The sequence below is a fragment of the Saimiri boliviensis genome, chromosome 14, assembly GCF_048565385.1.
Source record: "Saimiri boliviensis isolate mSaiBol1 chromosome 14, mSaiBol1.pri, whole genome shotgun sequence".
NCBI classification, from domain to species: Eukaryota; Metazoa; Chordata; class Mammalia; order Primates; family Cebidae; genus Saimiri; species Saimiri boliviensis.
The window spans coordinates 44,269,702-44,296,466 of record NC_133462.1 but is presented as its reverse complement, the minus strand read 5'-3'; the positions used below and the strand labels follow the sequence as shown (position 1 = coordinate 44,296,466).

The window sequence follows — 26,765 nt, the reverse complement described above, 5'->3', positions numbered from 1 at the left end:
TCTTAGTGTCACTGATTTTCCTCACTGCCTGTAAGTTCTGTAGGGACAGCACCCCTTTCATGATAATTTTCAGTGTCGTATCAGGACCCAAGTGAGGTGGAAGCATTGTGATGCGCTGGTATGTGGCCATCTCTGGGTCTGTAGCCCCTCTGGCTGGTTTTTTCCTGGCAGTGTTTGTTGATGAAGCTCAGCCTATTTTGGGATTAGTTAATTCTTCAAATTACAGTTGTCTTCAGCTTTTTTTTTTTTTTTTTTGAGGCGGAGTTTCACTCTTGTTACCCAGGCTAGAGTGCAATGGCGCGATCTCGGCTCACCGCAACCTCCGCCTCCTGGTTCAGGCAATTCTCCTGCCTCAGCCTCCTGAGTAGCTGGGATTACAGGCACGCCCCACCATGCCCAGCTAATTTTTTGTATTTTTAGTAGAGACAGGGTTTCACCATGTTGACCAGGATGGTCTCGATCTCTTGACCTCGTGATCCACCCGCCTCGGCCTCCCAAAGTGCTGGGGATTACAGGCTTGAGCCACCGCGCCCGGCCTGTCTTCAGCTTTTTGTCAGCCAGTTGCTTTTCAAACTCTGATGTGGCCAGTGGCTTCCTAGACCATTGCTGTAGCGTGTGAGTTCACTTAGCTCCCCAGAGCCACCCATATGTGACCTTGAAGCCACGTGAAATCTGTGTGACTCATTAACAGCTTCATGGTAAACATCATAGCCTTTGTTTTGAAGTCACACCTCCTTTCTCACTCCACTTTGAGTGGAATGGTGGGGATGTTTATTTTCTGCTCGAGAGGACGCAGTGCTTAAAAGCAGGTGTGGGCCGGGCGCGGTGGCTCACACTTGTAATCCTAGCACTTTGGGAGGCTGTGGCAGGCAGATCATGAGGTCAGGAGTTCGAGACCAGCCTGGCCGACACAGTGAAACCCTGTCTCTACTAAAAAATATAAAAATTAGACCGGGCGCGGTGGCTCACGCCTGTAATCCCAGCATTTGGGAGGCCGAGGCGGGTGGATCACGAGGTCAAGAGATCGAGACCATCCTGGTCAACATGGTGAAACCCCGTCTCTACTAAAAATACAAAAATTAGCTGGGCATGGTGGCGCACGCCTGTAGTCCCAGCTACTGGGAAGGCTGAGGCAGGAGAATTGCTTGAACCCAGGAGGCGGAGGTTGTGGTGAGCCGAGATCTCGCCATTGCACTCCAGCCTGGGTAACAAGAGCAAAACTCCGTCTAAAAAAAAAAAAAAAAAAAAAAATATATATATATATATATATATATATATATATATAAATTAGCTGGCTGTGGTGGCACACGCCTGTAGTTCCAGCTACTCGGGAGGCTGAGGCAGGAGAATCACTTGAACCCAGGAGGTGGAGGTTTCAGTGAGCTGAGATCGCAACACTGCACTCCAGTGGGGCGACAGAGCGAGACTCCATCTCAAACAAGCAAACCCCTCATGATTGTTTCTGCTGCTGTATTTCAGATGGGTCTGTGAAGAAATCCCGGATCTCAAGCTCGCTATGGAGAATTACGTTTTAATTGACTATGACACCAAAAGGTAAGCAGAGTCCTGCCCGGCTGCTCCTCTCCCAGGACAGGCTCGGCTGCTGGGGAGGGTGGGACGACGCAGCCTATAATTAGCTCTTCTTAGATGCTGCGAGCTGATCTGAAATTTCCTTTTAGAGTTGGCTGTGGCCACCATCAAGTTATTTTGGTAGGAAATGTTTATCAACTCTTGGCAAAGGCGGTCAGAGCCAGGACAGAATTGGAAACTCCGGTTGTGGAAAGTGGAATTGGCATGTGTGGAGTCAGCCCGCGTTAGTAATCGCACTTTTTATAGCTGGGGGCTGACGGCCAGAAGTCCGCGTTCCTGCTCGGGGCCGTGTGGCTGGCCAGGCCTGGGCGGCCTTAGGCTCCTTGGCAGCTCTGTTTGGATCTCAGTTGGGTTTGGTCTCCCTGAGTCTCCAGCCCTGTGGCTGCCTTAGCAGGCGTTAGCAGTGCTCCCTGGCGGCTCCTGGGGCTTTGAGGAGGGTCTTGTGGGTGGAGAGGGGCAGGGCTGTCTCTGGAATGCTGGCTGGGAAGTGCTTTGTTTTTCTTTGAGTAGGAAGACATTCCAGGCTCCAGCCTTTTTCAGCTCTTGGGAGGTCCGAAATCAACAGTGTTGTCCTCCCTCGAGAGCTCTGCTCCACCGAGAGTCAAACCCGGGGCCCTTGACGCCCTCACGGGCTGAGCACGCCCTGCCTGCTCTCCGGCCTCACGGGCGTGTGGCAGGGACTCTCTGTCTGCCATCAGGGTCTCAGCCTTGGTACACCTGGAGGGCCTGTGCCTCTCCCTCGAGCCCTGCTGCCCCACAAGCGGAGAAGCACATTGCGCTCACTTGGGGCTCAGCTGCTGGCAGAGGTCCTCCGTGCTGACCTGCTGCTGTGGACGTTACGCCACTTGCCCTGCACGTTGGGACCTCCTGTGACCCCTCCTCAGACGTGATGGTGTGCTGGGCTCTTCCTGGTGTGATGTGGCATGCAGATGAACAGCCACGTGGCAGGGTGCACAGAGGGGGTCTGCAGGGCCACACAGAGCTGTCTCCGTGGGGGCGGGATGCACCAGCCCGGAAGCGCTCTGCATCCTGTATTTTTGGGTTTCTTGTCGGCCTCTCTGAGGCCTTGCTGATGTCCGTGGAGTGGGGATTCACTAACCCGGAAGCGCTCCACATCCTGTCCTGGGTTTCACGTGAGCTTCTTGGAGGCCTGGCTGATGACTGCCTCCATCTCCAGTTCCCTGTCTAAGCCTCTTACTGCAGCTTGGGCTTTACCCCACCCAGGGGGCCCCCACAAGTTGCCTCCTTAGAACAGAAGATGCTCCTGTCACCTGGCAGTTCCCAGGAAGCAGGAGCTCTGTCAGGCACTGGAGACGCCTCGGGTGGGTAGTGTCCGGACTGACCCCTTTGGTGGTAACCCAGGGGTTGCTGTGCCTTGCCTCACTTGTGTGTGGCTGGCCTGTGCCTTGGCTCTGAGCAGCAAGTGTGTCCGACGCTGTGCTCACGGCGCCCTGGCACGTGGGTGTGTGGCATCCTTCCCCTTCTCAAGGCTAAAAAGACATCAGGGACCGGCTGGGTGGTGGGCGGTCCTCATTCTCTCTCCATGCCCCTGAAATGCTGGCAGGGGCACCTAAGGGACTGAGCCATTAGGGCGTCAGGCCAAGGGCAGCCCTGGTCTCTCCTGTATCTGCATTTGTACCTCCTGCCAGGACATGTCTCCCAGGGAGTGCCTAGAGGTACTTTGGGAGGGATGTGGTTGTCAGCCGAAGATGAGTGTGGAAGTTGGCGGCCAGTACTTCTCCTGGGGCTGTGGGGAGGGCGGGAGGCAGTGGGCTGGCTCTGCCACCACGTCCTTCTTCCCGTGGCGGGAAGCTCTGCCACCGCGTCCTTCTTCCCGTGGCGGGAGGCTCTGCCACCGCGTCCTTCTTCCCGTGGCGGGAGGCTCTGCCACCGCGTCCTTCTTCCCGTGGCGGGAGGCTCTGCCACCGCGTCCTTCTTCCCGTGGCGGGAGGCTCTGCCACCGCGTCCTTCTTCCCGTGGCGGGAGGCTCTGCCACCGCGTCCTTCTTCCCGTGGCGGGAGGCTCTGCCACCGCGTCCTTCCTCCCGTGGCGGGAGGCTCTGCCACCGCGTCCTTCTTCCCGTGGCGGGAGGCTCTGCCACCGCGTCCTTCTTCCCGTGGCGGGAGGCTCTGCCACTGCGTCCTTCTCCTTCCCATGGCGGGAGGCAGGCCCTGGCCAGATGCTGCTCCCAGACCCAGGCCCACCCCACCTGCTGGCCCATCGCTCTGCCTGGGCTGCCTCCGCCCTGTGTCCTTCATGCTCCACGTGATCCCGGTTCCATGTGGCTGTGCCTCCCAGGGCTGTTGCAGGGCCTTGTGCTTGGCGTTTACTGCTCTTAAGTTCTCTTGCTTTATCCTTTGAGCTGCTGGTTAAGGAAAGTGTGACCTCAGCCTTAGTGCTCGGGTTTTCCTGTGAGGAAGGCAGTGTGTGAACTTTGGACACCTGCAGTGCCCAGGTTAATTCAGGGCAGCCAGGGTGGAGCAGGAAGAGCATGGGGCTGGGGCTGGGGCGGGAGGAGGTGGAGGAAAGAGCCCCCAGCCCCCTGCCCTCCCACAGCTGCAGACCCCCGGGCGCTGGGGACGTGGACATGGGGGTCAGGTCGTTCTCTGGGAGGACCATCCTGGACACTGCAGAGTGCCAAGCAGTCCCTGCCCCCGTCTTTTGCTTGCTTCGCCACATTCCTGGGGTCCCTGGTGAGAGCCACCGTGTTTTACAGTGTTCCCAGGACAGGCCACCCTCCTCCTCCTGTCTCTCAGTCTTCTCTGGCACCTCATGAGGAGGTGGGACGGACGCCGTTGCCCGCGTTTTGCTGATGGGCCTGGCAGCCTAGGAAGACTAGGTCCAGAGCGGACAGACTGGGCTAGGCTGACCCCAAAGCGGGCCTGTCCCCGACCCCCCCGAGCCCAGGCCTGGCTGGGCAGCGTGGCCCACGTTTCCTATGGCTCACGTGCCCCCCGGACATTGGGTACTCCCTGCTGCCAGGTGGGCTCTGCCCTGGAGGGCTGTTGGGCACACGAACTTGGGTAGTGAAGGCTGGCCCTGTGGCCCAGGGCTCGGGGCAGAACTGCTGCCAGTGGAGGCGGGGGCTGAGTCTCACTGTGGTCCCTGTGTGCTGTGTCTGACGTGACGCACTGCTCATACATGAAAGAGTTGGGGCTTCAGAGGGATGTACACACAGAGCAGTGTGGGCAGGGTCGGGGGGCACCGACTGACCTTTCTGTAGTGCTCCCTCCTCCTGCACCTGCCCGGGCAGAGGCCTGCTGCTCCCCAGGACTGCGGCTGTTCCTCTGCCTCTAGTGCGGGTGGCTCTCCCCAGCCAGGGGAAGGAAGACCCTGTAAGGCCAGACCCATGGGTTCCCACTCTGGGGGGCTGGCCTTGGTCCCCCTTGAGCCCTCTTCCTCTCCTCACGCCTCTAGCTCACCTGGACCTGGGCTTTGCGCTGGTGCCTGGGCAGGTGCAGCTGCCTCAGGGTCCAGTGCTTCCTTGCACGGGATTCTGGGGGTCCCCTTGCCTGTGCCCAGACCTGAGGTCCCCTGCATCAGGCTGGAAAGCCAGGCTTCTGCTGGAGGAGTCTGGGCCAGCTGGCTGTTGGGCGGGGACCACACCTCGGAGCCTGCCCTGTCCGCGTGCCATCCCCTCTGTGCTCGGAGCTGGTTCTGGCCCGTATGACCAGGCCCTTCCCTTGCTTTTTTCAGCTTCGAGAGCATGCAGAGGCTCTGTGACAAGTACAACCGTGCCATCGACAGCATCCACCAGCTGGTAAGTGGCTCGCCCTGCCCCGGGGAGGGGTCAGCAGTGCCTGGCTCCCAGACCCCTGACGTCATCTTCTAGGGGCACAGGGCTCCCCCTTATAGCCCTTGGGCATTGGAACGTGCAGCGAGGGGGCCTGTGGCCTGTGGGTGAGTGGGGGTGCTGCTGAGGCCGGGCTGTGTGCCTGTCGGCTGGGCGAGCTGCACACTGTAGCCATGTGGCATCGCAGAGCTGTCTATGGTTTGTGTGCTGAGGCAGGGCCCTGAGGCTGTGATGTCCGCACACGCCTCTGCAGCCCTGGGCGGTCCCCGAGGGCCCCAGCAGAGGCGCGGTCCTCCCTGGGCCATGTGAGTGCGGCCTTCCCCTAGGACCTCCCCCATGCTGCCCACCTTCCTCAGGTGGGATGCGGCCTGGGCTGCACCCTGGGGCTCCCCGGTCCTGCCATGTCTTGTGAAGCTTTCCTCACAAAGGATGGGGGACACACCAGCTGGGGTGTAGCGGGGAGTGTGCTGCTTCCCGTGTTCTAGAAAGCGCTGTGGTCCCTGGTGTGTGAGGGCAGGAAGCTCTTAAAGGTCTTGCTGTGGAGGGAGGCCCTGGTGGGGACAGCATGGCCTCACTGGGCCCTCCTGAGTGGGGCTGGCGAGGCTGCTTCCACTGGGAAAGGGCCCAGGGCTCGGGCAGAGGGGCTGGGGCGGCCTGTGGCCAGGCGGTTCATGTGGCGTGGCCGGCCACCCTGCGTCCGCAGTGGAAGGGCACCACGCAGCCCATGAAGCTGAACACGCGGCCGTCCACCGGGCTCCTGCGCCACATCCTGCAGCAGGTCTACAACCACTCGGTGACCGACCCTGAGAAGCTCAACAACTACGAGCCCTTCTCCCCCGAGGTGTACGGGGAGACCTCCTTTGACCTGGTGGCCCAGATGATCGACGAGATCAAGATGACCGACGACGACCTGTTTGTGGACCTGGGGAGCGGTGAGTGTCGCCTGCCACGCGCTCAGGCACAAGCTCTGTGCCTGCCCATGCCTGCTTGGAGAAGAGTTGAACAGGGTCTGGCGATGCTGGCGTAGACGGCGCTTCCTTCCCCACCCCTCTGCCCTGCTGTGGTTCCGTTCGTTTTCCCGGCTCCGACCTTCCTGGAGCCCGGGGCTCTACCCAGAGGGAAGAAATCAGGGAACCCAGCGGTTCCCAGACTGTCCCCCTCCTTCCAGGTGCCTGGAGACTACTTTTCCCCTGCTCCCTGCCAGCAGGGGAGCAAGACCTGTGTACCCTCTGCGCTCACTCCCAGGAGCTGTGCTCTTTAGCCTGGGCCCCAGCCACGCCTGCAGCCTGCAGCTGGCAGCGGCCCCTTCCCGGGCACATCTGCTCCCTCCACAGCAACTGGAAAGGTCCCGTGCAGAGGAATACCCCAGGTCCCTGGGGCTCCTGGAGGGCCTTGTGCCCTCCCTGCATCCCCAGCCTCCCTCGGTACCCCTACGTCTGGGCCATGTCCTGCCCCTCCCAGGTTAGGGCTCAGGGTGGTCTCGGCAAGTCCCCACAGACCACCTTCCAGCTACTGGCATTGTTTCAGCCTCTCCCTGCACTGAGACTCTGACAGGCTCTGCTTGTGAGGTGTCATCCCCTCTTGCAGCACAGTAGGGCTCCTTGAGGCAGGGCCCCAGGTGTGGGTTCATGGCTCTGTCTTCAGTACCCATGTGGCCTGAACGAGGCACAGGTGAGCGGTCAGCACATGAATAGCCACGTTAGCCTGATTTCTTTCTTTCTTTTTTTTTTCTTTTTTTTTTTGTTTGTTTGTTTGATTGATTGATTGATTTCTTTCTTTCTTTCTTTTTTTTTTTTTTGAGACGGAGTCTCACTTTGTCACCCAGGCTGGAGTGCAATGGCTCGATCTCGGCTCACTGCAACCTCCGTCCCCTGAGTTCAAGTGATTCTCCTGCCTCAGCCTCCCGAGTAGCTGGGACTACAGGCGTATACCACCACGCCTGGCTAATGTTTTTTTTCAATAGAGATGGGGGTTTCACTGTGTTAGCCAGGATGGTCTCAATCTCCTGAACTTGTGATCCGCCCACCTCAGCCGCCTAAAGTGCTGGGATTACAGGCGTGAGCCACCATGCCTGGCTAGCCTGATTAATTTCTGATAGGACGCAGGGCTGACTGGGTCACCAGCTGTCAAGGGTTAGGCGGTGGAGGCCCCTTCTCCGCAGTGTCTAGGCTGTCACTGGGCCCCTCGAAGCTCAGTGGACATGTAAACGTGTGCCTGTAGGTGTGTGAGCCCCGCTTCCAACAGTTCTAGCTCTGATGTAGGGGAGGGGGGCCCTGAGGGTAGGGACCAAGAGGACTTTGCAAAGACTGGACGTGGTGGCTCATGCCTGTAATCTTAGCAGTTAGAAGGCTGAGATGGAAGGATCGCTTGAGGCCAGGAGTTCAAGACCCACTTGGTCCGCATAGCAAGACTCCCATCTCTGTCTGTCTTTCTATCTGACAGAGTCTTGTTCTGTCATCAGGCTGGAATGCAGTGGCATGATCTTGGCTCACTGCAACCTCCGACTCTCTGGTTCAAGTGATTCTCCTGCCTCAGCCTCCCAAGTAGCAAGGACTACAGGTGTGCCCCGCCACGCCCAGCTCATTTTTGTATTTTTAGTAGATAAGGGGTTTCACCATGTTGGCCAGGATGGTCTCGATCTCTTGACCACATGATCTGTCCGCCTTGGCCTCCCAAAGTGCTGGGATTACAGGCATGAGCCACTGTGCCCGGTCTTTTTTTAAATGTTTTTTAAAATTTTTAACTTTTATTTATTTTTTAAATAAAGACGGGGTTTCACCATGTTGGTCAGGCTGGTCTTGAACTCCCGACCCCAGGTGATCCGCCCGCCTTGGCCTCGAAAGTGTTTGGATTACAGGCGTGAGCCACCATGCCTGGCCTTTTTTTTTTTTTTTTTTGAGACGGAGTTTTGCTCTTTTTACCCAGGTTGGAGTGCAGTGGCGCAATCTCGGCTCACCGCAACCTCCGCCTCCTGGGTTCAGGCAATTCTCCTGCCTCAGCCTCCTGAGTAGCTGGAATTACAGGCACGCACAACCATGCCCAGCTAATGTTTTGTGTTTTTAGTAGAGACGGGGTTTCACCTTGTTGACCAGGATGGTCTCGATCTCTTGACCTCGTGATCCACCCGCCTCGGCCTCCCAAAGTGCTGGGATTACAGGCTTGAGCCACCGCACCTGGCCCTGGCCTTTTTTTATTTTTTATTTTCAAGCTAAAAAACCTACAATAAAATAATGAGTATTGGTTGGGTGCAGCGGCTCACACTTGTAATCCTGGCACTTTGGAAGGCTGAGGTGAGTGACCTCCTCATCCGAGGTTAAGTATTTGAGACCAGGTGGCTAATCTGGTGAAACCTAGTCTTTACTAAAAAGAAAAAAAATTAGCCGGGTGTGGTGGCGGGTGCATATACTGCTACGGGGAGGCTGAGGCATGAGAATCGCTTGAACCTGGGAGGCAGAGGTTGCAGTGAGCCGAGATCGTGCCGGGTGGGTTCTGCGTGTAATCCCAGTGCTTTGGGAGGGTGAAGTTGGAGGGCCACTTGAGTCCGGTTTAAAACCAGTCTAGGTGACATAGTGAGACCCCATCTCTACTACAGAGAGCAAAGGATGAGCTGGGTGTGGTGGTGCTGGCTTGCGGTCGCAGCTGTTCGGGAGCTGAGGTGGGAGGGTTGCTTGAGCCCAAGAGGTGGAGGAGACTGCAGTGAGCCAGCATCACACCATGGCAGTGCAGCCCCCTGGGGAACAGGACCAGACCCTCTGTCAAAAAAACCAAAAACATTAAAAAGGCTCCTGTGTTTTAGACCATGTCCTAGCACTCGTTGGCGAAGCTCCGGCCTTCTTTCTGTGTGCCTCCCTCCCTGCTGGTGTGGTGCCCGTCTGTGCCTCCCTCCCCGCTGGTGTGGTGCCCGTCTGTGCCTCCCTCCCCGCTGGTGTGGTGCCCGTCTGTGCCTCCCTCCCCGCTGGTGTGGTGCCTGTTTCTCCCTTCCCGCTGGTGTGGTGCCCGTCTGTGCCTCCCTCCCCGCTGGTGTGGTGCCCGTCTGTGCCTCCCTCCCCGCTGGTGTGGTGCCCGTCTGTGCCTCCCTTCCCGCTGGTGTGGTGCCCGTCTGTGCCTCCCTCCCCGCTGGTGTGGTGCCCGTCTGTGCCTCCCTCCCCGCTGGTGTGGTGCCCGTCTGTGCCTCCCTTCCCGCTGGTGTGGTGCCTGTTTCTCCCTTCCCGCTGGTGTGGTGCCCGTCTGTGCCTCCCTCGCCGCTGGTGTGGTGCCTGTTTCTCCCTTCCCGCTGGTGTGGTGCCCGTCTGTGCCTCCCTTCCCGCTGGTGTGGTGCCCGTCTGTTTCTCCCTTCCCGCTGGTGTGGTGCCCGTCTGTGCCTCCCTTCCCTCTTGTGTAATGGTCACCGTCTGTGCCTTCCTTCCTGCTGGTGTGGTAATGGCGGTCTGTGCCCATCGTGGTCGTGCCCTGGTTCATGCTCAGTCTCTGGAGGGCAGAGCTGCTTAGCAGGGGAGGAGAGGGGTCTTGATGCCCCTGGTGTGTGTAGCTGCTTCCGCCATCCTATTGCTGACGCATCTACAGCCCCAGTTCCCTCCTCCTCCCTCAGAACTGGGTACTGCGTTGTGCACTGATGCTGTGAAACCACAGTGGCTGGGAGCCTGTCCTGGCTGCAGGGCGCTCCTCACTGCCTCTCCCACCCCACGTCGAGCCTAAGATCCCACTCATGATTCTTCCTGGGCACCATCAGATTTCATTATCCATGTTGCTATGTGTCTCTGTGGTGGTGACGCAGGGATGATTTGGGGTGGGCAGGAGCCTTTCCAGACCTGCCGAGTCTCAGGCAGCCCTGTCTGTCTGAACATTGAATCCCACATGGGGCTCTTAGATTCAAGATGGAATCTGGTTCTGGGGGCCACCAACTCATGTTCATGGATGATGTGTTATAATGGCTGTTTGCTCACGGGGGCTTTGCTTGGGGCCTGGTCTTTGTCATGTATCCTAAGTGACCTCGGAGCATCGCGTGTGTGAGGAGACCCGTGGCCTCCCCTGTGGGTCTCCGTGGCCGTGATTTTGTGGCCTGTGTCCCTGAGCTGGCATGGCCTCCCAGATGACGTCCGAGCGTGTGTTGTATCTGATGGATCTCTCTGATCACAGGTGTGGGCCAGGTTGTGCTCCAGGTCGCTGCCGCCACCAACTGCAAACATCACTATGGCGTCGAGAAAGCAGACATCCCGGCCAAGTATGCGGAGGTGAGCGGGGCTGCAGGCTGCCGCGTGTTGGAGGCAGGGGACTCTCAGAGAAGGCGACGCCCTGGGTTCCTGTCTCCCACTGCTGTGAGACTTCGAGTCTGGGTGGTATTCTTTCCAGGCTTGAGATGTGGCTGCCTGCAGGGTGTGCCTGTGAGTGCAGTGCCCGGGCGCCCTCAAGGCTCATCCCAGGCCGGCCCTCCAGGCCTGCCCCAGCGTCGTGGGGGCGGCTCCGAGCCCGTTTCACGCAGCGTGCCACCAGTGAGGCAGGAGGTGCTCGGCTCCACCTTGTGGCACAATCCGCCGACAAGCGCCCAGGGTGGTTTGGGCACCGGTGTGGGCAGACACGTTGAGGCCCCGCTGCCCTGTAAGTTTGTAACGGGCGTTTGGTTTCTTTCTTTCCAGACCATGGACCGCGAGTTCAGGAAGTGGATGAAATGGTATGGAAAAAAGCATGCAGAATACACAGTGAGTGCCATCGCTCCGCCCCTCCCATCACTGGCCCCGTCCCCGCCCCGCCCCCTTCCAGCCCCTCCTTTCTGACCACTGTTGGCACGTGGCTGTTGGCACATGGTGCCCCCTGTGGAGTCCTCTCTGGTTGTCGTAGGGCTGCCTGGGCATGGCACCTCTGTTGGCGCCATCCCTCTTGTTCTCTCTGATATGGCCTCTGTCCCTTGGCAGCCTGTGGTGCACAGAGGTGGTGCAGGAAACGGGCTTGGGGCTCTACGGAGCGGAGGCCTGTGGGGCCGGCCAGGTTGTAGGTCGGCTGCAGCGTCCTTGGGGTGTCATGCCTCACTGAGGACAGCGTTGTTTGGACGGGTTCCTGGTCCTCGGTGCCATGTTCTTCATGACAAGCCCGCGACCTTGGGGTGGGCAGTGTTCTCTCTGCCCTTGCCAAGGAAGCTGTTCCTCCCGCGATCCTGTGGATGGTGCCTGCATGTGGCTGGCCTCTGTGGGGTTTCTCCCGTGGACCCTGTGGATAGTGCCCGCATGTGGCCGGTCCCTGTGGGGCATGCGCTCCTTGTTCTATGTCTGGCTGAGTGGCGGTGGGAAGAGGATGCTCTTTAGAGAGCAGGAAGGTTGGTTTTCCCGGTCCATGGGGTGATTACTGGGCCAGAGCTTCTAGGAGCAGCTGCCACTCTTGCGTCGTCCTCAGACCTCTTCCCAGCCCATGCTGAGTCCTTAGACCCCAGGCTCCGCCCTGGACCTTTCCACACAGCGGCTGGCTTGCAGAACTGGCTCCTTCCTCCACCTGTGTTCTCTCCCTCCCAGTCCTGGTCGCTCAGGCACTCACCTGTGGTGTGGGCTGACAGCGCCCAGCCTCTCAGCAACGCCCTTGACCTGCGGATTCCATCCGTGCCACGCCCTCGTGCGGTATGGCTTGGTGCTGGTGACCTGTGGATTCCATCCGTGCCATGCCCCCGTGCGGTATGGCTTGGTGCTGCTGCAGCTGCTCCTGTGATGTGGATTGGTGGCAGGTTGGAGTCTGGAGGCTGCGGGAAGGAGGATGCTTCCTGCTCTAGACCTGGAGCCCCTGGAGCACAGGGCAGCCCCAGAGCCTGTAGCCCCTCGAATCCCCAGGAGCCTCCCTGAGAAGTTGGAAGGAGTGCTGGGCAGGGCGAGTACCGGGTCACCACCTTGGGAGGAGATGGCCCAGGGGTTTAACTGCCCACAGAGCAGCTTATGATGGAATGTGGCAAGGCCTGATCTCAGGTGGCCCTGATGACAGTTCCCGGGTGGAATCTGCAGGTTTGCAGAAGCAGCAGAATCAGACTCCCCAGGGGTCCTGTTGTCCATCGATTTTCTCAGTTCAGAGGGATGCCTGATGGACACAGGCGGCTTACAGGTCCAGCCCCCTGCCTGGCAGGGCTGCCCAGTGTCTGCCTCTCTGCCGGGTGGGTGGAGGCATGGCTGGGGCTGTCTGTTGGGAGCTCCCTGCTGAGGTACCCTCTGTGGGCCTGTCTGTTGGGCCTCCCTCAGATCGCTGTGAGGCCTCGGCCTTCCTGCCATTGCCACCACCTCACAGGGAGAAGGAGGCATTGAGCGGGTGAGTGGGTATGTGTCCTGCCCAGTGTGTGCCCCGGCACCCAGCTCAGACCCCTCCACACTATCCCCTAGCACAAGTGAAGGCTAGAGTCAGGGCACTGGGACCCGACCCCTGGTGTACCTGACCAGGATCAGGAGCCTTTGCTGGCTGGTTCTGCCCCAGGTTTCCTGGCTGTGGTGGTCGGAGCAGATCCACCTGGGTGGGGAAACGGATGCATGGTCCAGGCGTGTCTGTTTTCGCTGCGGGGCTGACACGGGCTCTGGTGGCAGGGACACCGGGGTCAGGCAGTGTCCCTGTTTGCCTCCTCAGGGAGGGAGTTGGCTGGAAACATTTTTAGAGGCAGGGCTCCCCGGTCCTCCAGGCTGGAGTGCAGTGTTGTGATCGTAGTTCATTGCAGCTGTGAACTCCTGGGCTCCAGCGATCCTCCCACCTCATCCTCCTGAGTAACTGGGACTGTAGCCATTAACCACCACTCCTGGCTAATTAAAAAAAAATTGGGTCATACCTGTAATCCCAGCACTTCAGGAGGCTGAGGCCAGGTGGATCACTGAGGTCAGGTAGATCACTAAGGTCAGGAACTCAAGACCAGCTTGGCTATCATGCTGAAACCCTGTCTCTACTAAAAATACAAAACTGGTTGGGCATGGTGGTGCACGTCTGTAGTCCCAGCTATGTGGGAGGCTGAGGCAGAAGAATCATTTGAACCTGGGGAGCGGAGGCTACAGTGAGCCGAGATCGTACCACTGCTCTCTGCCTTGGGCGATAGAGCCAGACTCCATCTCACCAAAAAATAAATAAATAAATAAATAAACAAACAAACAAACAAACATACCAACGGAGTCTCACTGTGTTGGCCAGGTTGGCCTCAAACTCCTGGGTTCAAGCGATCCTCCTACCTTGGCCTCCTTAAAGTGCTGGGATGACAGGCGTGAGCGTGCTCAGCTGCCCCTATGTCTTTTTTTTTTTTTTCCCCGAGACGGAGTTTCGCTCTTGTTACCCAGGCTGGAGTGCAATGGCGCGATCTCGGCTCACCGCAACCTCCGCCTCCTGGGTTCAGGCAATTCTCCTGCCTCAGCCTCCCGAGTAGCTGGGATTACAGGCACACGCCGCCATGCCTAGCTAATTTTTTGTATTTTTTTAGTAGAGATGGGGTTTCACCATGTTCACCAGGATGGTCTCGATCTCTTGACCTCGTGATCCACCCGCCTCGGCCTCCCAAAGTGCTGGGATTACAGGCTTGAGCCACCGCATCCAGCCTGCCCCTATGTCTTCTTGGGGCTTGACACCCCATTTCTTTCTTTTTTTTTTTTTTGAGACAGAGTTTCGCTCTTGTTGCCCAGTCTGGAGTGCAATGGCGCGATCTCAGCTCACCGCAACTTCTGCCTCCTGGGTTCAGGCAGTTCTCCTGCCTCAGCCTCCTGAGTAGCTGGGATTACAGGCACGCGCCACCATGCCCAACTAATTTTTAGTATTTTTAGTAGAGACGGGGTTTCACCATGTTGACCAGGATGGTCTCGATCTCTTGACTTTGTGATCCACCCGCCTCAGCCTCCCAAAGTGCTGGGATTACAGGCTTGAGCCACCGCGCCCGGCTCAACACCCCATTTCTTTTCATTGCTGCATAGTATTCCATAGTCTGGATATGCCACAGTTAATTCACCCACTTACTTGCTGAGGACATCTTGGCTGCTTCCGTGATTTGGCGGTTATGAACAACACCGCCGTAAAGATCCGTGCGTCGGTTTCTGTGTGGACGTAAGAGCTGCACTCCTGTGGGCAGAGAGCAAGCAGCACGATTGCTGGATCGTGTGGAGAACACTGCCAGACTGCCTCTCAGTGTGTCTGTACGAGCTGCGTCACCCCCAGCAGTGAACAGGAGCTCCTGCTGCCCCAGGTTCTGGCCAGCACCTGGGAGGTCACTGATGCTTTATCTGCAGCCCTGCTGTGACGTGGGTCCTCGAGTTCTTGTCGATTCCTGGGGGTTTTCTGCGTTGACGGTTGTGTTGTCGGCGAGCATGGACCACTTTGCCTTTTCCTTCACAGCCCGTGTCCATTTCCTCCCCCTTTCCCGTCCCCTCGTGCTGGCTGGCATTTCCCAGGCAATGTGAGTTGTCGGGGCAAGACGGTTACCCTTCCCTGCACTGCTCCTGGTGGGCAGCTGAGCCCCTGGCTGCGGAGCGCCGTGGTAGTGGCCGGCTTGTGTGGACGGTCTTCGTCAGGTGGGTGACGCGCCCTCGGCCCCGAGTTTGCGGTGTGTGCTGGTTTGGTGCTGTTTCTGGTGTCGGCTCGATGCCGTGCTTTCCATTCCTCACCCGGTTGCTGTGATGGGTTTCAAGTGTTGGCTTGGCCTCCGTCAGCCTGGAATACATCCCCTTCGATGGGCCTGGGATCCTGTGTATCCGAGGCGGGATTCTGCTGGCTGATGCTCCGCTGAGGGGTTTTCTGCCGGGCCGGAGCCGTGGTCTGCAGTGCTCCCTCGCAGACGCGCCTGGCTGGTTTGGCCTCCAGGTGGCGCTCCCTCGGCTTCTGTTCCACTGTTCTTTGCTTTGATTGGGACTTGCACCCTCAGCGCTGTGGGCCCAGCTCTCCTTCCCTTTCTCGTGGTGGTTGTTCCGGAGTCCCCTGCCCTCTGCGGAAGCTGTGTGGTGCCGTGGGCCCTGTGTCCACCTGCACTCTGGTGGGAAGTTCCCCCATGGGTTCTTGGCTGTGGCAGGAGAGCCACGCAGGTCCTGGCACAGAGGGTGAAAACCCTCACCATGGTTTCCGGTGACAGCCAGGGGGCCCCACGGTGCCTTCCTCCGTGAGGTCAGGCTGGGCTGTGCCTTGCTTAGGAAAGGATAGGTGTGAGGTGGTGGGGCCACCCCGACACTGCTCCCCCTCCTGCCTCATGTTGTCATCGTTGGGATCAGCGCCCCACCCGCTGGGGCCTGGGTCCCCGACATGGCTGAGGCGCGTGTCTCGTGTGGCGCAGGCACTCCTGGCGTGGAGCTGCTTTTCTGGTCAGGATTCCATGCATGTTTTAGGTGTGTGTGGTCATGCCAGCGGCTCCTGAGGTGTGCCAGGAACATGATTTGGGGGAAAGGATGGCATTCCTCATGGCTTGGGCAACACTCCTCAGAACCTGGTGGTAGGGAAGGCGGGTGTCAGCGTCGGCCTCTGCCTCTGGCATCTGTCCTGCTGCGGAGGGTGGGTCAGAGAGGCTCTGCCTGACCACTTGGTGCCCTTTTTGGTGGGCACTTCACTCCGATGTTGGAAGAAACCCTTGGAGGGGCTTGGCCGTGTTCTGCTTGACAGGCTCCAGGTCCTACTACCTGAAGCACTGTCACAGGAAGGCTCCCGGAAGACCCAGCTACCCAGTTCCTATGGGGATCGCGGACTCCAGAGGGAAGCAGCGCTTGCCCGGGAGCCACGGTGCTTGCAGGAGCAGCTTTGGCTCCAGAGCCTCTGGTCATTGAGCATGGGGGTCCCAGGGCAGGTTTCTGGTCCCAGGCCTGCGATGTGGGCCTGGATCTGCTTGGTGCTGCTAAGGACTTGGAATTTGAATTATTTCCTCGGTGGCTGGTCCACGGGGAATGAGGGGTGTTGAGAGGGTCAGTCCGTCAGATGTGGAGAGGGAGGAGATGGGCGTGGAGGGCGGCTCAGGAGGGCGGCTCAGGAGGGCCAGCCTGTGCCCCTCCCATCCCGTCCCCTCCTTCCTGGGGCTTTCCCGGCCCTGGAGAGTGGAGGACGTGCAGCTGCTCCTGGCCGGGGCGGGCAGCCCTGTCCTCTGGATCTGGGTCTGCATGGACGGGTGGCCCTGTCCTCCCAGCCTGGGGTGTGTCCTTCTGTCTCTGGGCCTGGATGGGTGGGTCACCCTGTTGCTTGGGGCAAAGGCTTGCTTGTGGGACCTTCTCTGCTCAGGGACTCCCTCCCCATCCTGAGAGAGACTCTGGGTGGGGCACCAGGCCTGTGGCTGCGGTATAAAAAGGAGTGTCCTTTGTCCTCCCTCGGCCCTTGGGTTCAGGCATGGGCTTCTACCCTGACTGAGGTGCCCTCACCCCCAACTTCTCCAGTCCCCAGCAGGAATCCCCTTCCTGTCTCTGGGTGGGCCTGTCCTGGACATTTCACAGAAATGGGATCACACACTGTCCCCAAGGTGCATCCGTGCTGTGGCTGGGTCGGTGCCTGGCTCCTGCTCCCGGCCGGGTCCCGTCCCAGCGTGTGGATGGCCATGCGGTGCTGTGTTGGTCTTTCAGCTGCTGATGGACAGCTGGCTGCTTCGGCCTTCTGGCTGTGGCAGGTGGTGTTGGCTTTTGCAGGATTTGTGTCCGGGCCTTTGCTTGGACGTGTTTTTGTCTCTCCTGGGTGTGTTACCTGGGAACGGAGGTGGTAGTGTCTTTGAAGGATTTAAAAGGAGGTGTCTTGGTTGTCCAGGTGCTTGGACAGCTAGGGTGATAAGAGCTTTTTTCTCCTGGACGGTGCTTGGTCTTGAGGTCTGGAGGTAGGCTGGCATTGGGCTGCCGCTGGCCTTGGTATGAGCGTGGCATGGAGCTGTGGGGACAGCGCTGCTCTTACTGGGCCATCGGTGCTCAGGGCAGATGCCCATGGGGACAGGTGGCTCAGCTTCCCCATGCGCGTGTTTCCTGTGGTTGCTGAGGAGGGACAGAGCTCGGCGTGGGGCTTTCCCGGCCTCGCCGTGTTGCTGCCTGTTGCGCAGGGTGCCCGCCCCCAGCACCCCCAGCCTCCCTCAGGCCCTACCTGGAACCCAGCATGGTGGAGACTGCAGGTCCTGCCTCAGGGCGCCCCTGCTGGCCGCCTCCTGTCCTCTGATTTGGAGGAGCCTTCAGTGTGTGGCCTGTAGGTGTGTGTGGGTGTGGCCGCAGTCACCTTTGCCGGGCCTGGCCTCCCTCAGTGGATGCTGGAGCACGGGGACCTGTCCCGGCTTCTCGGGAGGCCCTGCCTGTCCTCTGCGTGTCCCTCTCACCTGCCCTCTGCCTGCAGCTCCCAGGGCTGCGCTGACAGCACCGGGTCTCCTGCTCCTCCCTGCGAGCGGAGCTGGACTCATTCCATTCTTTTCTTCACAGCGGCTGGGCGGTCTGGGGTGTCCAGGAGATGGGCGTCCACGCTCACGCCTGTCCTCTCTTTCAGTTGGAGAGAGGCGATTTCCTCTCGGAAGAGTGGAGGGAGCGAATTGCCAACACGAGGTATGGCCGGCATGGGGTGTGCAGGGCATGTGGGGTGCGCTCATGGGCGGTCGGGGGCCATGGCACTGGGGACCAGGGACGGGCCCTCTCTTCTGCACTGATTGTGGCAGAAAAGAGGTCGGCGGGGACAGCAGGGGCACCTTTCCCTCACACTGGGTCCCTGTGAGCCTGCAAAGCAGATGTGCCCGGCGGGTGGGGCCCTCAGAGTCCCAGCAGCCCCTGTCGGCATGAGCCTGCTCCCGCTGCCTGGCCCCTTGACTTCAGGACACTGTGGGCCCCTCTCGCCTGGGTCCTGGGCTTCCTCCCCACTCAGGCATGGTCTGGGGGTCTTCCTGTCTCTCTGTCTTTGCATCCTGAAGTAGCTGTCACCCATACAATGGAATGAGTGGTGCTGGAGGGAGCGGCCCCTCCTGATCCCAAGCCATCCCTGCCCGGCCCGGGCTTGCCCCTCTGCTCCCTCACACCTGGGCCCGGGAGCTCAGGGCACTGTCCAGGTCTGTTCCCACCGCCGCCTGTTTGTCCTGGTAGCTGGTGGCGGCTGGCTCTGTGGGAGTGAGCTGGGCCACTGTGCTCTCCACCAGGCAGCCTGTGTATGGCTATGGTGCCCCACTGTATCCACCAGGGACCCTAGAGGTCCAAAGGCGCTTGTGGGGGATGCTGGGGAGGTGGGGTCAGCAGCTGGCCAGGCCCTGTTCCCCAAGTCCCGCCATCCTCCCTGCCCCCCTCGTCCTCCCTGCCCCCCTCTTCCTTCCCACTGCCTCGCTTCTTCTGTCTTCCGTGTGTCCCCCTTCCTCCTGAGTGTGCTCGTGGCTTGTGGTTGAGTGTCCCCCATGGACAGGGTTTTGGGTATAAGTAGAAAATGAGGGTTTCTTGGCCAGGCATGGTGGCTCACGCCTGTGATCCCAGCACTTTGGGAGGCCAAGGTGGACAGATCATGAGGTCAGAGATCAAGGCCATTCTGATTAACATGGTGTAAAACTCTGTCTCTACTACAAATACAAAAATTAGCTGGGTGTAGGGTACATGCCTTTAATTCCAGCTACTCGGAAGGCTGAGGGAGAATCGTTTGAACCCAAGAGGCGGAGGTTGCAGTGAGTCCAGAATGCGCCACTGCACTACATCCTGGCAACGGAGTGAGACTCCATCTCAAAAAACAAAAAAGGCTGGGTGCAGGGGCTCACGCCTGTAATCCCAACACTTTGAGAGGCCGAGGCGGGCGGATCACCTGAGGTTGGGAGTTTGAGGGCAGCCCAACCAACATGGAGAAACTCTGTCTCTACTAAACATAAAAAATGAGCCGGGCATGGTGGCACATGCCTGTAATACCAGCTACTCAGGAGGCTGAGGCCAGAGAATTGCTTGAACCCGGGAGGTGGAGGTTGCGGTGAGCCGAGATCTTGCCATTGCATTCCAGCCTCGGTAACAAGAGCGAAACTGTCTCAAAAACAAAAACAAAACCAATCAAAAGAAAATAGGAGTTTCTTTTCCCAAAAGTTTCCTGGGTTTGCTGTTTTGTGTGAACTTGCTTTGGGTTGGGGCACTGTGCCCGCCGACGGGTGTTCTGCCCTCTGGAGGGAGTCGTGCTGACCCTGCGGTGTCCCCATCCCGTGGGGCTGTGGTGGGAGCGCAGGGCGATCCACAGTCAGGCCGTGATTGCTGTTTTGTAAGAAAGTCTGGAGAAGTCAAGAGGTTTCCTGGCATCCCATTGACATCTGGGCTCGGCCCGGACTCTCACAGTTCCTCTCCAGGAGCTGCCACTCACTGCCTTATCCGGCAGCCCCGGCCCTGGGCTCAGCCCGCTCTAGCTCCAGGCAAAGTGTGCAGGCCTTGACCAGGAGGGGTCCCTACCCCAGGCTGCCCACTGGTTACAGGACCTTGTACTCTGTCTGGCCTCAGCCTGTTTTCCCTTACCCGTGTCTGACCCGAGATGGCGGTGGCTGTGGAGGTGGCCTCGTGGAGCATCCTTCTCTGAACACCAGGTTCCCCCGGTGTTTCTGGCTCGTGCCTCTCACCTGCCTTGGCCACCTGAGCTCAGTCAGCTTCACTTCTAGCCTTCCTAAGTTCAGTCCTGAGTGAGGATACAGGGCCCCACGACCGTCATTTGGGGACAGTGGTCTGGGAGAGCAATGCTGGGCCTGGAAGGGAGCCGTTGGTTCCCCCGTCATTGCCAGGGTGTCTGAAACGCTGCGAGGACGCCTCGTCCGGGCCCACCGTCCGCAGTCTCTACAGCAGTTGAGTGGGAGCCTCTGCTTTGCACTCTCTGTTGCAGGGTAGCCCCTGCTGGGCCTCTGCTCCTGGCCACCGCCTTCTTCCCTCAGCCTGTGGGTTCGTCACGGCTGCTCTTCCCACCCCGTGAACCTTCCCCAACCGCTGGACTCCAAAACCACCGAGATTCGAAACAAGTGACTTGGCCACGAAGCCTGCCCCCTCTGATTTCAACTCCCTTCAAAAGAGGCCGAATTTGCCTTTTCCTTGCACCTGAAACCTACACCATGAGTTCGGCCGCGTGGGCTCGGCCTTGTGAGCTCAGCTGCGTGGGCTCGGCCTTGTGAGCTAGGTCGTGCGGGCTCAACTGCGTGGTCTTGGCTGCGTGGGCTCAGCTCTGGAGGTGGCGGGCGGGTGTGGGCAGGGCCTGGCGCTGGCAGCAGTAGCTGCTGGCTGCGCCCGTGAGCCGAGCTTTCATGACACTGAACTGGAGTATTGTTTTGCAGTGTTATATTTGTGAATAACTTTGCCTTTGGTCCTGAGGTGGATCACCAGCTGAAGGAGCGGTTTGCAAACATGAAGGAAGGTAAGGCGCCCTCCTCGTTGGTCCGTGTTGTGACATGGTTGAGGAAGGGTGGCCTGGGGGTCCCCGCAGGGTGTCCTGCAGAAGGCAGCTCAGACTTGGGGTCCTTAGTCCCCCAGGAGCCAGGCGTTCTTTCTTCATTCTTTTTTTTCTTTTTTTCTTGACACAGTCTTGCTCGGTCACCCAGGCTGGAGTGCAGTGACATAATCTTGGTTCACTGCAGCCTTTGCCTCCCAGGTTCAAGCGTTTCTCCTGCCTCAGCATCCCAAGTAGCTGGGACTACAGGTGTGCACCACCACGTCCAGCTAATTTTTGTTTTTATTTTACTTTATCTTTCATTTTTTGAAACGGAGTCTCACTGTATCCCCCAGGCTGGAGGGCAGTGGTATAATCTCAGCTCACTGCAACCTCTGCCTCCTGGCTTCAAGCAATTCTCCTGCCTAAGCCTCCCGAGTAGCTGGGATTACAGGTGCCCACCACCACACCCGGCTAATTATTGTATTTTTGGTAGTGATGAGGTTTCACCATGTTGGCCAGGCTGGTCTCGAACTCCTAACCTCAGGTGATCCGCCTGCCTCGGCCTCCCAAAGTGCTGGGATTACAGGCGTCAGCCACTGCGCCTGGCGCTGGAAGCTTCTTGAGTTGAGCCTGCAACTCGCTTAAGGCCAGCTGACCACCGAGGGGCAATAGTCCCCTTTATTCTTGACCCAAGCACGTGGTGCTCGGCATTCATACTGAGCAGGAGTGAGGCTCTCAGGTGTTCTATTTTCTCCCTCTGGGGAAAGGTCGCCAGGCCCGTGCAGAGCCCTTGACACTGTGTTCTGAACCTCAGGCCCTGGCGTAGTTTCAGGAGCAGCCAACTGAACCTGCTGCCTGGATTCCAGTCTTGCAGACCAGGGTGGGACCCAGACCACAATGTGTGGACTGCCCCTTCCCCTAAACATGGAGACTGAGCGTGCCGTTGCTCCCTAGCCCCCGCCAGCCCTCTGGCAGGACGCAGGGCAGGCTTGGGGTCGTTTTGAGGAGATTGCGCTGCCTCCCTCCCAGGCTCTTTGCCAAGCCCTGCAGAAGCGTCACCTCATATTGTACTGGGAGACGTGGCTTCCACAGCCACCGCTGGGCTCGGAGATGGGCGCTCTGGGGGTGCCCCCTCTCTCTTCCGACTGCTTCCCAGCCCTCCACTCCAGGGAGACCTCCAGAGGCCAGGGAAGAAAGGAGGTCTCCCTGGAGTGAGGGAGGTCTTCCAAACAAAACCCAGAGGGTCCGTGGCTGCCTTCAGCACTGCCCCACGGCCATGGGGGTTTGAGGGGTGCTTGTGTGCCTGTGTCTGTGCATGCCTGTGTCTGTGTCTGTGTGTGTGTGCGCCTGTGTGCCTGCCTGTCTGCGCATGCCTGCGTCTGCATGTCTGTGCCTGTGTGCATGCCTCTGTGTCGGTGTGCATGCTGGCGTGTGTGCGCGCCCCGTGCCTCTGTGTCTGCGTACGTGTCTGCTTGTGTGTCTGTGTGCATGCAGGCCTGCGTGTCTCTGTGTGCGTCTGTGTGCCTTGCGAGTTTATTTGCATATCTGTGTGTGTGCGCGTGTGGCGATGGTGTTTCTGAATTCTCTTAGAGCTCCACGAGGACACCATGCTTTCCCGCCCAGTTACTCCCACACCTCAGGAACGCTCCAGCCTCCCTGAACCCTGCGGCCCCATGCGGAAAGGCAGCCTTGGCTTCCTCAGCTCCTGTCACCTCCTCTGTGGTTTCCATCCCCGCTGCCCTAGAATGCTTCTTTCGGCTGTATCTTGCCAGCTTTCTCTGCATGCTCAGCCGCAGTGGCTTGGTCAGGGTACTGCGGTGGTGTCTCCTGTCCGGACCCTCCCCCGAGGGGCTCTGATCACCCTACACGTGCCCGTGAGCACCTGTCAGCCTGGCTCTGCAGCCATTAGTTGTGACCCCGCTCATGTCTGAGGTCCTGTCTTAGGGATCCTGGCATAACCTGTGTGTGTAGCCTGGCCCTGGAATCACCCTTCCTGCTTCTCCCGAAGGGAGTGGCGCCTGCAAAGCCAGGCCTTGGCCGGCTCGGCGTCCAGGAGAGTAGAGCTGCAGAGCTGTGAGGGGCTCTGCGTGCGCCTGTACGTGTGGATCCGTTTTGACTTTTCCAACTCAGATGTCGTGTTATTTTCTTTATATGTACAGAAACAGAGACTGTTTCTTTCAACACTGCAGAGTTTGGCTCCTAAGAGCATTAGCACGAGGTTCTCCCTGCAGCACACACGAGCTAGCCCCAGAGCGACTGTCCACAGTGGCCCTGGCACCCCGCAGCAGCCTTGCAGAGGGAGGCTGCAGGCTTCCTTCCAGCCTGTCTGCACCTGTTGCTGACAGGACAGTTCGAATCCCTCGGGTTAGAGGTATTGGAAGGAATGCTTCTGCATGGCTGGCGACAGTTGATATCCACAGTTGGGTTCTGTTCCTGTTTCTGTACGTCTTGGGGGTTTGCCCTTCTTCCTGCCTCTCAGACCTAGGTTTTTTGTTTTTGTTGGTTTTTTTTTTTGAGACATGGTCTCCATCCTTGGCCCACGCTGGAGTGCAGTGGTGTGATCATAGCTCCCTGCAGCCTTGGCCTCTGGGCTCAAGTGATCTTTCTGCCTCAGCCTCCCAAGTAGCCAGGATCACAGACCTGCACCACCATGCCCAGCTAATTTTTAATTTTAATTTTTTTGTAAACATGGGGTCTCTCTGTGTTGCCCAGGCTGGTCTGGACCTTCCCAGCCAGTCTCTCTGCCATCTCCCGTAGTGCTGGGTTTACAGGTGTGAGCCTCTGCGCCTGGCAGCACAGTGTCGGCTGGCCTTGCCTTCCTCACTTAACAGGAGATCCCGGGAATCACGCCGGACAGCGTGGGCTCCTTTTCTGGCCACATCTCGTAGCGGTGGCTGCCCAGGCACTTCTGCAGCCGAGTCCCCAGCCAGGCCGAGTCACCCCCGCTTCAGGAGGCTCCTCTGTAGAGCCCACTCCACCCGGGGAGATGCTGGCTCAGGGTTCAGGCTGCTGGGACTTTTGTGAGGACTTGAAAATTTTTATTTTTGAGATGGAGTCTTGTTTTGTTGTTCAGGCTAGAGTGCAATGGTGCGATCCAGCTGACTGCAACGTCTGCCTCCTGGGTTCAGGAGATTCTCCTGTCTACCCTCCTGAGTAGCTGGGATTACAGGTGTGCGCCACCACGCCTGGCTAACTTTCTTGTATTTGTGGTAGAGACAGGGTCTCACCATGTTGCTAAGGCTGGTGTTGAACTCCTGACCTCAGGTGATTTACCTGCCTAGGCTTCCCAAAGTGTTGGGGTTATAGGCGTGAGCCATTGCGCCCAGCTGAGAAGGTTTTTTAAAGAAACGTTATTTGTAGGAGACCAGGCGCAGTGGATCACTTGAGGCCAGGAGTGCCAGACCAGCTTGGCCAACATGGTGAAACCCTGTCTCTACTAAAAAAAACCCAAAAATTGGCCAGGTGCAGTGGCACATGCCTGTAATCCCAGCGCTTTGGGAGGCCAAGGGCAGGCAGATCACGAGGTCAGGAGATTGAGACCATCCTGGTCAACATGGAGAAACCTGTTTCTACTAAAAATACAAAATTAGTTGGGCGTGGTGGTGCATGCCTGTAGTCTCAGCAGGGGAATCGCTTGAACCAGGGAGGCAGAGGTTACAGTGAGCCCAGAGACTCTGTCTCCATTAAAAAAAAAGTTCCTTGTAGGATAGGCTTAAGCTTGGAAGGTGTTCCATAGTTTTGCTTGTAGGCAGGTGGACGGGACTCGGAGCGCAGTGTGTGCGTGCGTCTGTGTGTGTTCTGTGGCGTCATTCCTTCTCTGTCACCTTGATTGGTGTCTGCACTTCCGTTTCCTCTCCCCTGTGTGGCAGTAAGCAGCGTCTGTGTTTCAGGTGGCAGAATCGTGTCCTCGAAACCCTTTGCACCTCTAAACTTCAGAATAAACAGTAGAAACTTGAGTGGTAAGGAGCTTTCCCGTTGTTAATTACTAACATGGGTGATTCTAAGCATCTGACACGCCTTATTCCCAGGTCCCTCCCCCTCGGCCCCGTGGACATTGAGGCTGGATCCTTTTATGGGGTGGGGCCATCCTGGGCACTGCCGGGTGCTGAGCGACGTCCCTGGCCTCCACCCACTTTATGCCGGAAGCACCCTGGTCATGACAACCACAAATGTCCCCAGACAGCACTGTGTGTCCTGGGGGCCGGAGTCACACCTGGGGGAGGCCTGTGGCTTCGAGGGGAGGAGTGAAGGATTTAAGGTACTCTTGCGGACAGGGACGGCCCCTCGGGGGAAAGTAGCTGTAGCCGGCCCCTCCTGCGCCCCCTGCCAGCCTCGTGCATGGCGTGCTCTGTCGGGTCCTGGTCCCTGTCCCTGAGGAGTGCCTGCCCGGGAGGTGCCTGTGTTGCTGGGTGCTGGCCAGGTGCAGCCACCATCTAAGTTGCCTCCAGATCACCTCCCCCTCCTTTCCCATTCCACTCAGCTGGGCTTGTGGCCGTTCTTCTGAGGCTAGAGGTGCCCAGGCCAGGTGCTGCTCCAGGGTGTGCCTCCCTGGCCCGGCAGTTGAGGCGGCCTCCCTGGGCCGCTGTGGCCTGACTCAGTGTGGGAGCAGAGGGAGGACGTGTGCAGCTCAGGGTTCTATCCCCTGGCTCGCCCTTGGTGGGTGAGGTGGGCGTCGAGGGGCTGCGGGCGGGCTGGGGCCTCACCTTGGTCTGTGGCTCCCACAGACATCGGCACCATCATGCGTGTGGTGGAGCTGTCGCCCCTCAAGGGCTCGGTGTCGTGGACGGGGAAGCCAGTCTCGTACTACCTGCACACTATCGACCGCACCATAGTGAGTATCCGGCCCCACCCCGGCCGCAGGGCCGCCCTCGCCTCCCCCCAACCGCGTCGCACCTCCCGCCTTCTCACGGGCCTCTGAGACCCTCACCCCAGAGCCCCGAATGCCCCGCGCCTGCCGCCCCGAGCCCGGGCCCAGCTGCTCAAGGACTCTTGGCACTGCTGGCACCGCAGGACCCGTGAGGTTCTCCCAGCCACCGGGCATGTCGTGGGTGAGGGCTGAGCCCTTGTCTGCTCCCAGCCCCTGGGGTAGGGTGGTGCCATGGCAGATGCGTGGCCGTAAGGGTCCTGGCCACCACATCCAGAGGCCCCTGTGAACGGGAATCCCACGTCCGTTTCCCAGTTCCTTCGATGTCAGAGGGTCCAGTTGGTGGAGACGCTAGGGTCCATGGGTGGGGGCTGGGGTGCCTCTTCCCTCCCTGTGCTTCCCGGTGTCCTCTGATGCGGCCCTGGGCCAGCATGGGGCCTGCCTCCCTCTCATGGTGCTTCCCCGACGGCCCCTTTGCGCGGGTTCCCCGAGCCTCCTGTCGAGGAAGGTGTGGCCCTCGACGCTGGGAGGCTTTCCCTGGTCTCTTTCCCGTCCTTTGGTTGGGCACTGAGTTTCTGTTTTTTTTGGGGTCTCGGTGGTTTTCCTCACTGTGGTGCTGGTGTGTCCAGACCCTCACTGTCGGGTGCTTGGAGCCTCCACCTCGGCCTTCCTGGGGAGCACTGATGCAGCCTCGGGCCAACCGCCCTGGGCAGATGCACCCCGCCCCTCCCACTGCTCCCCTGAGGGCCCTGGGACGAGAGGCAAGGTGAGCGGAGGTTGAGGCTCTGGGGGCTGTGCCCCCCGTGCGCCCCCCCCCAACCCCGGCAGTGCTGCTCAGCTCGGCCCCTCGCCTTCCTGGGAGGCGGGTGCGGTGTGTCAGTGCACCCTCTTCCAGAACTCACATCCCAGGCCTATGTCCGTCCTGATGGCTTAAAGCAGCCCCACCCCAGCTGGCGTGTGCTGGTGAATTGGGGGTGATGTCTGGCCATAGCTGGGTCAGTCACATCTGAGTTTGCTGCCGGGGGCTCCAGCTGCATGCCTGGTGTCCCCAGGTACCAGAACAGCCTGCCCCGCTCTCTGAGGAGCGGATGTTACCTGGGTGTCCAGGCAAATCCGAGCAGAGATTGGGACTCCCTTCTAATGAGGTTTCTCTTTCTTCTTTTTAGCTTGAAAACTATTTTTCTAGTCTGAAAAACCCAAAACTCAGGGTAAGTTTGTGTATTTTCTCCGACGTGGGAGAGGCAGAGCGCGTGG

The 26,765-nt window shown here is 59.0% G+C and overlaps 1 protein-coding gene across 13 annotated transcripts in view; it reads left to right on the top strand.

Moving 5' to 3' along the window:
* DOT1L (DOT1 like histone lysine methyltransferase) overlaps positions 1 to 26,765 on the top strand; it is a 69,646-nt gene that overhangs the window by 20,994 nt on the left and 21,887 nt on the right. For all 13 annotated transcript variants that reach the window (XM_039465576.2, XM_039465567.2, XM_039465565.2 and 10 more), the window contains 10 exons: positions 1,480 to 1,554; positions 5,287 to 5,350; positions 6,087 to 6,315; positions 10,520 to 10,614; positions 11,017 to 11,079; positions 17,786 to 17,841; positions 20,553 to 20,632; positions 24,538 to 24,606; positions 25,372 to 25,478; positions 26,678 to 26,719. In XM_039465576.2, coding sequence (XP_039321510.1) covers positions 1,480 to 1,554; positions 5,287 to 5,350; positions 6,087 to 6,315; positions 10,520 to 10,614; positions 11,017 to 11,079; positions 17,786 to 17,841; positions 20,553 to 20,632; positions 24,538 to 24,606; positions 25,372 to 25,478; positions 26,678 to 26,719 — 880 coding nt within the window. The remainder of the gene's footprint in view (positions 1 to 1,479; positions 1,555 to 5,286; positions 5,351 to 6,086; positions 6,316 to 10,519; positions 10,615 to 11,016; positions 11,080 to 17,785; positions 17,842 to 20,552; positions 20,633 to 24,537; positions 24,607 to 25,371; positions 25,479 to 26,677; positions 26,720 to 26,765) is intronic.